The sequence below is a fragment of the Anopheles aquasalis genome, chromosome 3 (assembly GCF_943734665.1).
Source record: "Anopheles aquasalis chromosome 3, idAnoAquaMG_Q_19, whole genome shotgun sequence".
Lineage (NCBI taxonomy): Eukaryota > Metazoa > Arthropoda > Insecta > Diptera > Culicidae > Anopheles > Anopheles aquasalis.
The window spans coordinates 16865001-16877500 of record NC_064878.1 but is presented as its reverse complement, the minus strand read 5'-3'; the positions used below and the strand labels follow the sequence as shown (position 1 = coordinate 16877500).

Sequence of the window (12500 nt, the reverse complement as noted above, 5' to 3'; positions counted from 1 at the left end):
TCGTCGCCTGGCGTGCAGAACTAGTTCTAACTAGATTCCCGTATCTAATAATCAAGCCGTGGCTAAGGTAATAAAACAACAAGATGGTGAGGTAGCTTATCATAAACATCGTTTAGTTTTATTTAAATGCCTTACAATAATGCGAATGTAAGTAATGAGCGCAGCCGCGTAGTAAAACCTTTTCTTCTCTCCGTCTCTCGCTATCCTATTCGAAGTAATAGTAAGTAACGTCTCTTCACCTCTTGCTCTGTTCATATGTTAGCACCGATTGAGTCCTGTTCTTCTTACAACTCATGCAATATAGAGTAAGTTTTTTTAAAAACTGTATCACATTCTTTGGATCGTTAGACACGGAGCTGCGGTTTTGAAATCGCTAGCGTACGCCATCGTCCTCAAGGTACAACTATAATACGACGTTGCTCTGTTTCGTCCATGCATGTAAAGATTAAGTATACACTGCGTAAGTTAAGGGGTTTGGTGCTGGTAGTTTTCAGTGGTCATCGTGCTCGTGATCGTGATCATGATCGTGCTCATCGGAACCTCCATGGCTGTGACCATGCTCGTGACTGTGGCCCGCTGTAACGGCGATAAGAGAAGAAACATAAAAGAATGTCGTTAGCAATTATTGGCTGTTGCAGGTCTTAACGTCCATATCGCCCCCAGCCGTTGTGACAGGCACAAAGTAGTACAAGGTAAAATACCGATTACAGATAAGAAATGGTTCTGTAATCGTGCCATAGACGGCATCTAATCGGTTTCCTATTGGCTTCGTTGACAATGTCTCTACATCGTTGCCCCCGCTACGCCCCGGGGATTTCCCTTGTCGTTATAACGGACGATCCGACCCGTATGCGCATTGTGATAAGCACAGCGTTTCATTGTTTTAACGGCGAGTGATAACACTCCCAATTGAACGATCATTCCCAAAGCCCCAAAGGCTGATACATTCCTTCGCGTTTATTACACGGGGAAGGTAAGGACCGTTATCTTAACGGCGGCCGGCTGTTCGGTCAACCCTTGTTACCGGGGGTAAAATGGCTCACGGGCGTTTAACGTGGCGAGAATCGTGCTTGGCCGCTTCCGGGCGACTCGTCTGTAGAAAGCCCCCTTCCACTGATTGACTGATCAAGTAACGGCGCGCGTGATAACGATATAAGGCGATGGCGTTACGTCAGCTGCAACTTGAAAGCTAATACTACTCCTACTAAGTCCCATAAGCGCAAAGGGGTTCCCTTTGGTCTTTGGGCGGCTTCATTTGCTAAGCCCCGAGCGATTAATGTCTCCAGGACAATCGATTTCGAATTACCGGATCCATAATTATCTCTCTGACGCCTCGCGTTCGTTACGTTTGTCATCGGTTCGGTTACCTCTTTCACAAATTCGTTTACTCAATTCGAGGTGTTTGTACAAGTGGTTCTGCTAAGCGGAGCACGAGTGCGACCAAATTTATGTGTGTCTCTGCTCTGTATTCGATGTGTTCTCTGCGCAATCCAGTGGATCGCCTGGAACGTGGGTTTTATACACATTGCCCAATGTAGAATATTCCAAACATTCGACAGTTCTTAAGCCAAATGTCGTTTAAATTGAACTCCAATTCATTTTCTGAAATGTAACGTGAGGACAGAACGACTAATCGTTTCTACATTATCGATTAACTCATAATCTGGAGATTAGTAGCATCTTTAGTCAGTCAGTCGTCGATTTACTCTACCGATTCCTTTAATTTAAATGAAAGTTAATATCGTTTCTATCAATTTCGGAAATAAGAGAAGATACAGTTCCCGTTATTCTGCAGTTATCATTCCATCATAAAACAAATTTGGGACAATTTCGGGCGCAAAGTGCATCTCATGATGACGGCATTCTTATCGCTGATGCATGCCAAAGCTTTTTGGGGTCATCGCAATCAAGCAGACATTGTTGCAAGACGAACAATAAAGGCGGAATCAAACTGTATCATTCTTTACCGAGCACCCGTTCCTTGGTGCTTAATGGCTGTTCGTGTTGTTCGTCGATTTATTGTAAAAAAAATAGTTTACTAAACGATTAATTTACTAATACTGTACCCGCTATGGTGTATGGCAACTACTGTAACTGACCTACGTGCTAATGTGACCTGTTATTGACCAGTTTGTTAACGATATGACGGTTTCTAATCTTATGGTTTTCATTCAAGGATTTCGGATAGCGGAAGAGAAAACTCTCCGTGGGTAACTCAATTCCCATTGTGACTGTGCGCTACTCACTTGCAACCATAATACCGAACAGCAGACCGAAGCCAACGAGGACGGCAAAGAACTGCCACAGCCCGTTCGTCGAAGGCTGATTGTGGCCCCCGTGATCCTCCTGCTGTTGTTCGGCTTTCTCGCCTCCACCGTGGCTGTGGCCGGAATCTTTGGCCAATATCTCGAAGAAGATGACGTACAGCAGCGTACCGCTGGCCAGTCCCTGCAGTATCACCGAGACGACCTCGATCGTCTGGTTGGCATCATTACCAACCGAGCTGAGCGCAATACCGATGGCGATACCGAGTGGACTGACCACCGAATAGACGAAGATGTAGGCAATGGCCACACGGAATCGTACAGCGGCCACTAGCAGCTCGAACGCAACGCAGAACGCAATGACGAACTTGTGCGAAGCGACCGCACCAAACAGTATCCACACGGCCGATGGTGACCGCTCGAGACCGACGGCCAGACCCTCGAACAGCTCGTGGATCGAAAGGGCCAGTACGATAAGCAACCCACGGAGGGAGCTAGAGCTGACGGGTGCCACGGTGCTATCCGCCTCGCCAGCCACCGCTTCCGGTACAATCTGCGTTCCGTCAACATCGGTTATGGGATAGACGGCCGTCACGTTGCCCACCGGTAGGTGCGAATGACCGTGAGCGTGCGATTGCTTCGATTCGGCCATCATCGTATCATGTGTGTGCAGATGCGCTTTGCTGTTGGTGGTACTGGTGGCGCCAGCCTTGGTACTCCGATGATGTGCCCTTGCCGATCGTCGATGCATCCACCAGTGCACGACCTCCTCGAGGAGGTAGATCATGAAGAAGCCACTGGTCAGCAGGAACTCGCCGAGCGGGAACGGAAGCTCTTCCGGCTGTGGCAACGCGCCCGTCTCCTGGAGGGCCGCTATCGAGTGGTTAATCTCGGGCAGCAGATGCAGAAAGGTGGTGCTGAGTAGGGCACCGCCACCGAACGACAGCAGCAATCGGATGAGAAAGAGATGCGTACCGCCGGACGGTGACTGGGGATTGATGTTGAACCACTGGACCAGCTTGAACGGTACGAGACCGCAAACCATGCTGACACTGAACAGTACCACCATGGAGGTCACTTTGGCTATCGTCGGTGTATCGTCATCGCCCGTCTGCCGTGGCCTCAGTGCGCTCAGACCGGCCGCCTGTTGCGTCGCATTTGCACCTTCCTCCAGTACCATCGTCAGCAACGAATCCGTGGGTAGGATTTGCATTTTTACTCGCACTCTTCTATCGCTCTCGAACTGGTGCGTGAACTTTGGACAGTCGCTCTTTAGCGCTGCGGTTGCTGCGTTTGCTCCGCTACTACTGGGGATCCACCCCGGTGTTGATCTCGTCTCGTTGATGTTATCCAAGCAGCAGAGCGATGATCGCCACCTGCCTAACACATAGACACGCACACACGCGCACACACCTGCACGCTCGCTTAATCTCACACTGCTTTTAACCTGCTGATGTCTAGGGGGCTCGCGCAAGCCTTATTGATCGTTTCTCTTATCACCTACTGTGATGCGATGATCTCGATTCTCATCTGGGGCCCTAATTTGAAATTAAGAATCTGCGAAAAAAAACCCAACGACACGCACATACACTCAAACCTACACCGAATGCTGTGGATCACTCTCACTCTTTCGACAACGAGACAACGGTTCCTAGATTTTTTTCTTAACTTCCCTTTCCACTAGATCGCACATCTAGAGCCTGAATTGGAGCTTTTAAAAAGCAGATAAAATGTCAACTCGACACGCGCACACCGGCACAAACGCACGTGTAACCTATTTCGAGGTGTGTGGGTAACTGTGTGGCAATACCCGCGAGGCCTCGATTCGTGACTGACCGGAGCATCGGCACAGGTGATGCTTTATCTATCCCTGACTACGGAGACGCATAGATTCGGTGATCGCGCTCTCCGATTCCGTGCCGTGTCTTATCACACCCTTGGCCGCGAGATGGTGATGGGCCTCTCTCGTACACTCTCTGCCTTCTCAATCCGTGGACCTATCGTATTTCCGTTCGGTTCCGAATGAACGCGTTTTACGAAGCTACGCTCTTGCTAGATCACTTATCCTATAACACCTGGATCACTTAACTGTCGCTAATCGCGCTTAGCGACGTTTACTAAATGGTCGTTGTGTGTCGTACCGACTAACCTAATGAGAATCGAGGAATTGACCATCGGGAGGGCAGTGTACCAGGCCACCGTTGAGTCGCTGCTCAGCATTCGTCGCCGCCTGCTGTAACTGTATCCTTCTCAGCCTTCTCAGCCTTCGTCCTGCGCGATACTGTATCCTGCCCAATCGTTTCCGCTGATCCAAGTCGGCTGAAGTCGACGAAAGCAAGGGCGCTTCCAAAGATACGGGATACGCAGAGCGCGCGCGCTGGCCTGCAAAAGCGGTGGAAGCAAACACAGTGACCGTGGTCGTTGGTCGAGCGAGAATTATTATATAGATTATTATATTATCTTTGCGCCGGCTCCGGCCACCGCGTGCCACCTACCTACCGCGTGTGCTCGCGGGCGTCTGTCACGCGAGATACAGATCGTGTACGTGCTCGCGGCACAGCAGCAGCTACTGATCGCATCAGTAGCTGCTGCTGCTGCCGCTACCCCACCAGCGAATCATCCCTCCTGGTAGCAGGTTTTTGAGTTTTTTCATTCGTGCGTTCATTTATTGTCACACCTCCCGCACTGCGCCTCCACCTGATTTGTTTGTCGCACATTCCGGTTGCGTTCCAGTAGCGCGCCCGCGCGCGTGCTTACAGCGCTGGAGGCCAGCTAGATTGTGAATAAATTTCAAACCCACTTGCCTACATGCGGGCGGTTTGCTCGTCCGGAATCGGAAGCCGACGCATGATTTTTGGAGAATCAAAATTTCGGACTATAATTATACTGCAATTTACGATGAAACAAGGGCAGATTTGCACTAGTGAATTGCAAAAATGTCGCGAAAACTTAAGAAACGGTACCTGTATTGCCCTAGTACGTATGTCAAGGATTAGATAAAAAGTTTTCTACTCTCATGTGAGAATGCGTTGTTCATCAGAATGGTGAGAACAACGCATAAGTTCTACCATGCCAGTAATTGGTGCTAATGATCACCATCGGGCGGTTAATTATGAGGATTATCAGAGGGAATGATCTTTGAACGGAATTCGTCGAAAGACAGTTACGAAAGGGGATACGATTATTTCAGCTTTTCGATTTTTTAGAATTTTATTTTATTTGATTTATAAAGATGTTACTTTTACCACGCGTACGATACTAAGTTGGTTGATTTTTTCAACACCTTTTTCTATGATTACAACAAATCTAGCCTGATCAGTAAGATGCGACGTAACGTCTACCGTTGCATGCTAGTATACACACAGTGCTGCAGATTGGGAAACTTGTCCTGTAGTATACTTTGGATATGTTTGCGATCCAATCGACATCGAAGGAACCGTAGCATACGCAACTGCAGCATCGGAGTTTCAATATCCAGGAATGCTTGTTCAGTGAATTTTGCATCAACAAATTCTAGCTCCTTTAGTTGCTTAAGATGATGCAGGGATTTCATTGTACGCTTAGCCACTGGTTTGCCTCCTATATTTGGGTAATTCAAACGCAGCTTTTGTAAGTGTGTCAAGGAGCCGGTAATATTCTGCACAACCTTATCTTCAGTATCACTCCTGATAGGCACGGTAAGAAATCTGATCTGATGAGGAAAACAGATTACGCTTGTATCGTTCCAAAAAACATTCCTTCCTAGATTCAGCTCTTCTAGCTGTGTATGTTGCGAAAAGTCAACGTCACAGTGAAAAGGCACACTGCGCGCATTGCGAGATTTAAGTTGATGAAGAAGAGTTAAATCTGTTTCATTCAGGACCGATTGTATGTACAGTTTCTTGAGCGAAGTGAATGCATCGCGTAGTGCAATGAAGTCGCTTCCGCGGACAATTCCCTGCAGTTCCAACGTTTCTACCGCCACCAATCGTCGGCGGATGGATTGCCAGTATTCAGAACACATAATTTCATTGTACGAAAGAAGCTTGACGTGTTTCAGTTTGGTGAGTAGCAGCGGGTGCGCGATATCATCCGGTTGTTTGAGTGCGCACAATCGCCCTTCAAATGATTGCAATTCCGGTATATCAAATGGTATTCCATAGCCACAGATCATCCTCAGGTGTTGCACAGAAGAGCTGCGTAGCGTGCAATTGACCTCTTTAAAATGCGTATTGTATAACGATAACGATCGCAGATTCGGCATCAACACTATCCCATCGACGAGTGCAGGAAAAGCAGTCGCGGCATTTAAAAAATCAATCTCCAAGGAGTGGATGTGTTCCGTAACGTTTGGATGAAGTGATTTCCATAGCGACGGAAAGTGATCAATCACGTAAGCATCTTGGTGTAGGCGCACATTCCTGTAGTGCCGTTTAGTACGACTCACAGCTTCCGTTACATTCTTTATGAAACTCTGACCCATCGTATCGAGATCGGTTTTATCCCGTTGGCCGAGTGGGTGGCCAGAGTTACATCCGCACGGTCCCTTCTTAATGTTGCAGGTTAACAAGTTTCGCATAAGCAGTTCATTGATTCGTGAGTTAATTTGCAATTTAAATCTGTTTGCGTACACACTGCAGAAGATGGTATCGTGCCATCTTCGGCAAACAAACGATGCATTCTTCACATTCGTCAGATCCAGAAGGTCAAAAATCATGCACAGCAGCTGTAATGGAATGATCAAAGAATGAAAATCGGCCACTGTTCCGTTTAATAATTCTCCTTCTTGCATACCTCTTCCGGAAGCAAATTGATATGAGTTTCACTGTCCAATGAGGTAATTTCACTCATTTCTTCTTTGATTGTGAATGGTACCACTCCTAATGGGCAAAATGAGCTTTTTCTGTTGATTCTGCACAGGTGTAAAGTTGCGATGCTATCACGTTCGCTGTACGAATAGAACTGAATCATTGATAAAAAGGAAGCACCTCTTATCAACATTCATACCGGCTGTGTGCGCAAGCTGCTAAATTTACTTCCAACGTACGTACAACTGTACGGCAATCTTCCAAGCCAATCCTCGATGATAATGTGTTGTTATCCAGCATATGATAAGATATAATTGGGTGTTCCCCTCAATCCATGCTCACGCACATTGTTGAACAGGTGACATCAATCTAAAACTACTACTTTTAGTACTTCATTGACTTTTTTCGTGCAATTAGGATTTCGCTTTTTCGCTGTACAGCAGCACCTCTCCTGTAGTTTGATAATGCTAAAAATATCACGAGTGAAATTCCTTAGCTTTTCAGGGGGGCTAAGGTTGATTCGGTACCGAAAAAGCCACATTTTTGAAGATTTTTCGAGAATCAACCATTAAACAAATTTTTTAACCTGAATGTCATATAAAACCACAACATTTCAAGAATATTTGGACGAAGTTTGGAGTAAATTTGTAAAGAACTTCATCCATGGTATAAAATTTAGGGAGGCGTGTTCTCGAAAATGCACATTTTCTGGTGCCCATCGTACCGTGCTAGATCATTTGAAATTTAGAGTTTTAGAAAGCATTTGTGCATAGTGTAATTGTTATAGCATAATTGTTTAAAAAAAATATTAACAATTTTGATGAAAACTCGACGGGGCTGCCTGAAAAACCGTGTCCTGATAAAGTGTTAAAAATTTCAAAAGGTTCGGTTAAGTAATTTTTATGCTACGATGGGCACTGACTTTGAAAACGTTCGTTTTGCGAAAACCGCTTAAAACTAACGATATACATCGGTGCACGATTTTTAAATAAAAAGGGATTGAATTAAATTAATGGAGAATTAATAAAGTTTAAACAGTTAAATACCTTAGCCCCCTCCTCATTCAAACACCACCGGTGCTACTTCTTCTACGACGGTTTGCAAGAAAAAAACAATTATTTTACAAACCAGGAAATGTTTATCTTAAATTTCCGCTAATGCTTACAGAAGGACGAGACTGACATTACATTGCATTCCAGTTCAGCGATAGTACCTGGATTCCTTTATTGCTCTATTAGTATAGAGTATTTCATTTCATAAAGCATATATTTTACAACAAATTCGTCATCGCAATGATGATACACTCGGAATCAGCTAAGATTTATCAGCATCAGTAGACTCGGTCCTGGGTTGCCTAGCTTTAAACGTAGAGTTTAGCCAGGTAGCACGGAATCGTTTGCTGCAAGAGAAACAATACCTCATAACGAGACAAATAGGACCTCAACTCAACGCGTGATTACACTAACCTGACACGGGGAAATTTGGATCTGAATACAATCTTATCCTCCTGAGAGGACTGTTCCGCATCATTGCTTTTCCCATCGCCCCGGCAGCAGCAGAAGCAACAGATGGGCCTCAGGGGAGCATTTGGGGATGATTCCTACGAATAACATAAATTCTTTTATTCAGTTACCTGCTAAAACGACAAGATCCTTGTAAGCCAGCGTACCGGTTCCCGTGGCAGTCGACAGAGAAATTGCAAAATTCGCGATCCTCGAAGGGCTTTCTTGAATGTCTTGTTCGTCAGTCCATACACGAGCGGATTAATGGCTGCGTTCAGTAGCATAAACGCTACCTTCGTCAGCCACCAGGCAAGTACGAACGATTCGCTATACTGTAAAAACGGGAACCGGAGGTCAATGAAAAGGAAGACCATCCGCAATTCGCACCTCGGGGTCAAGCGTACCTCCTTGTTTTCAAAATTTTCGACATCGTAATACAGCAGCACCATGATGGTGTACGGGATGCGCACAATGATGAAGCCGAGCAGGACGATGTAGAGCGTTTTAGCCACGCGGCTCTTGTACCGCACCACCATCGGATGCTGACGCCGCAGGGCATTCCGTTCGTAGCGGTCCAGCTTCAGGATGATGAGCGTGTAGGCGATCAGCATAATGCCGAGCGGAAACCAGACCAACATTGCAATGAGAAAGTTCCAATAGGTCGCGAGAAGTGCATGTTCCTCCTGGCAGTACATCTCGACCCAATTGTACCACTGGCGGATCTTGAAGTGACGGTACAGAGACAGCGGCACCGAGATGGTGAATCCGGCAACCCAACAAAACGCAATCGCTGCCGCAGTTCCACGTCCCTTCAGACGACTGCCCGACGAAAGCACCACCGCCGACAAGCGATCGTAGCTGATCACGCACATGCTTAGGACGGAGGTGACCAGTAGCCCACCTGCGGAATATACCGGGAGAGATTAGCGCGGATCAGCAAACGCACAACGATCAGCAAACGAAACCAAACGGACCTTCGATCAAACCTTCCATCTTGCAACCGACCGGACCGAGCAGATAGTTTTGGAAGAAATCGTGGGTCATAAAGAAAATGGGGCGCACGAGCAGCGTCAGGAAATCGGTGATGACCAGGTTCGCGATCAGCAGATGGCTCGGGGTGCGCAACGTGCGGTTCGTGAAGATCACCTCCAGCAGGATGCCATTGCCGAGCAGACCGAACAGAATGACTGGCACGAACAGACACAGGCGCAGGATTAGCTCGTTCTCCGGGATGGTTGTCCAAATCTCCAGTGGATAGTTGTGAAGTGAAGTGTTGGTCTGAACGCCCCCACGATGGGGGAGGAAAAAGACAAGCAGATGAGTACACCACGTGCCGGTTGCATTTGCCTTTTTGTGTGCCACAAACCATGGGTGATGCCCAGAAGAGCCGTGACGCTGGTAAGAACCGTATGGGTTTATTCTCCGGTGTAAATTGAAATCCAGTTTTCATGATGACGACGATGACGATGATGATGATGATAGTGAGTGCTGTAATGTATGGCTAATATTGACCTAGAATAAAACAATAAATAAGTTTAGTGGAACGGAATGGCGGGATGGGGTAACCAGCTGAGATGCCCGAGGTAGTGTAAGAGCAGCAGGAAGTACTGTAAATAGTTTATTTTCGTTTTGAGATGGTCCAGCAGGATTAACGGCCATGCAACGACCTTGCAAGCTATTGTAAACGCGCCTAATGCTGCAGTTGGTTGCACAGTATACTAGATCAGTTGCTAACTTGTTGACTGTCCAAAAGTTGATTAAAAAAAGATTTTTATGTTGCTCTAAAAAAACTGAATAGAAATATGAATAAGAACTCATTCATCTGAAAGTCCCCTAGTGCGTATTTGTGAAACAACGCGTGGAATAAATTGTAATAAAACCAATCTTCATCTGACACCAGCCATCTGGTAATTACGGGGGCCACTGACTGCTCGTTAAATATTATGTCGTTTTGCACACACAATATTTCAAGCTAAAGCAAACACCAACCTCTACACTACCCCCATTGGATCCAGGCGGATGGTTGTGGCTTCGATGTGACCATTAACCCGCGGATTTACATCCATGATCAAAAGTTGTGGTTTGCCAAGCGATTACTTTTAGCTTTATTGTTGATTGATATGGGCAAAACAGATCTGTTTGGATGGATATGGTTCAGCCAGTGCGGTGGTAATGGCGGAATGGTTTCGGTGTAAAATTGGAAACGAATTGCAGGTGGGAAAAAAGGGATTCTATCGGAACCAGGTGCTTCCGATTCACGTCGCAGCGCCAGTTTAGTTGTCTTTTCGCGCGGGGCAGCTCTTGTAAATAACATCTTTTATATGGATGCTGAGTCATGGGTATTTTCAGTCAAATTGTTCCTAAATTGTGTGCCAAAATGTGCTAAAACATGTTGATTCGAATATCTTAACTGAAATTATAAAAGAACCACTGTACTCGCTTAGCTTAGTTGGCTTAGCTCCTATTCACTAAGTAACCATTGAGTATCGATGATTGATGAAAATGATTGTGCAACTGTTGAAGACACATCCTTCGCAGATGTTTTAAAATGTGAATAGCGTTTTGTTAGTAAGTGTTCTTCCCAGGTTCATGAGCTATATTACAGAACATTCTTTTCCCCAAACAGGTCGACTACACCGTTTAAGCACGTTGATCTCATCTCACTCGGTTGCACTCCTTCATCTATGAAGTACACCATTAAACTTAGGCCAACGTACCTGTATTCCTTCCCAGGTCTGCTAATCTTTTTTGTTGATGGTAAAATTCCGATGGCCCAACACTTATCTGTACGTATTGCTTTTACAGTACATTGCACTCAACGGTACAGGAAGTGGCACAGTCACGATCAGCATCCGGAACCTAGGACAACCCCCGAAATAGTTCCGCGCAAATGCACGCACCGAAATCGACTGGCCACCGGAGACGATTCCACAACACGCCTAGGTAGCGCCGCTAGCCAGTATCGGACGGTTGGTAAAATTCCATGTTTTACGTGTGTGTTCCATATAAAATAATGTTTGCTTGGCATCCCTCCCGCACCGCAAAATCGGTGGTTCTGTAGTGGATGTGCTACGGAAACAAACAGTAGCTAATTATAGGCCAGAGGAAGTGTTTGAATGGGTGAGCGGAAAAGTTGCTCCTGGCTTAGATGGCCTACTGGTCCCCTGGAATGCTGTTGATCTAACATACAAGTTGGCAATCACTTTGGAGTGTAACTCTTGCTAGTTCTATGATCCGTCTAGTAACCCTTTTTTTGAGTAATTTTAGAAACACCAACTCCACTGGAACATTACTATTCGCCTATCTGAAACTGATACTTTTGGTCCCTGCGATACACGCGTTACTCTTGGACGACCTCTTGAGCGGTCCGCGTTTGATCAGCGTGTTGAAAAGTTGTCAGGAGTGTTATGAATCCATTAAGTCCAGACGTTTTATGGTTAATTTGAATTTATGCATTCCTTTCAATGGGATCATTTAATGACCACCTTCTCGAATTGCAGAGCGCCAGCATGCATCTCGGATAGCAGCTCTCTTCCTAAATTACTAAATAGCATACAGCTTATCGATACTTATCGATTTTTCGCGAAGCGCCCTGGTGGCCACACCGGTGTTATCAACGGAAATTTAAGAACTGCTGGCTGATGAGGTAAACAACGACGCCCAGGTTTGGCCTGGCGTCTACCGGATTCATCATGGCTGCCGACGGCGAACGCTAGCGTAAATAGCTGCACCTCGCGACTTTGCCGGCCAACGTACACACGATTGAACCCATCCCGGATCAGATTTCGCTCTTCCCCACACCCCGGCCCATCCCAGATTGCCGGTGGTACAGGGCGCTCCGGCGCAGAACACCGGCGAAGGATTGTTGTGGAAAGATCCGGTAAACAACAAACATACTCTCTCTCTCTCCGTTAGCAGACGGCTAACGAGTTATTGATGCGTGATTT

General features: G+C 46.3%; 2 protein-coding genes across 2 annotated transcripts; both read right to left on the bottom strand.

The window, feature by feature from the left end:
• Positions 1-92: 92 nt before the first annotated feature.
• Positions 93-4309, bottom strand: LOC126577731 (zinc transporter ZIP1-like). Its single transcript, XM_050239593.1, has 2 exons — positions 2247-4309; positions 93-576 (listed from the first exon to the last, which is right to left on the bottom strand). The coding sequence occupies exons 1-2, from the start codon at positions 3475-3477 to the stop codon at positions 491-493; spliced, it is 1317 nt and encodes a 438-aa protein (XP_050095550.1). The 5' UTR covers positions 3478-4309; the 3' UTR covers positions 93-490.
• A 3935-nt stretch (positions 4310-8244) lies between these two features.
• Positions 8245-11442, bottom strand: LOC126575337 (neuropeptide Y receptor type 2-like). Its single transcript, XM_050235979.1, has 7 exons — positions 11271-11442; positions 9920-10065; positions 9528-9831; positions 8958-9454; positions 8721-8885; positions 8518-8651; positions 8245-8450 (listed from the first exon to the last, which is right to left on the bottom strand). Exons 2-7 carry the CDS (start codon positions 10001-10003, stop codon positions 8366-8368), a joined length of 1269 nt encoding a protein of 422 aa, XP_050091936.1. The 5' UTR covers positions 10004-10065; positions 11271-11442; the 3' UTR covers positions 8245-8365.
• Positions 11443-12500: the final 1058 nt, after the last annotated feature.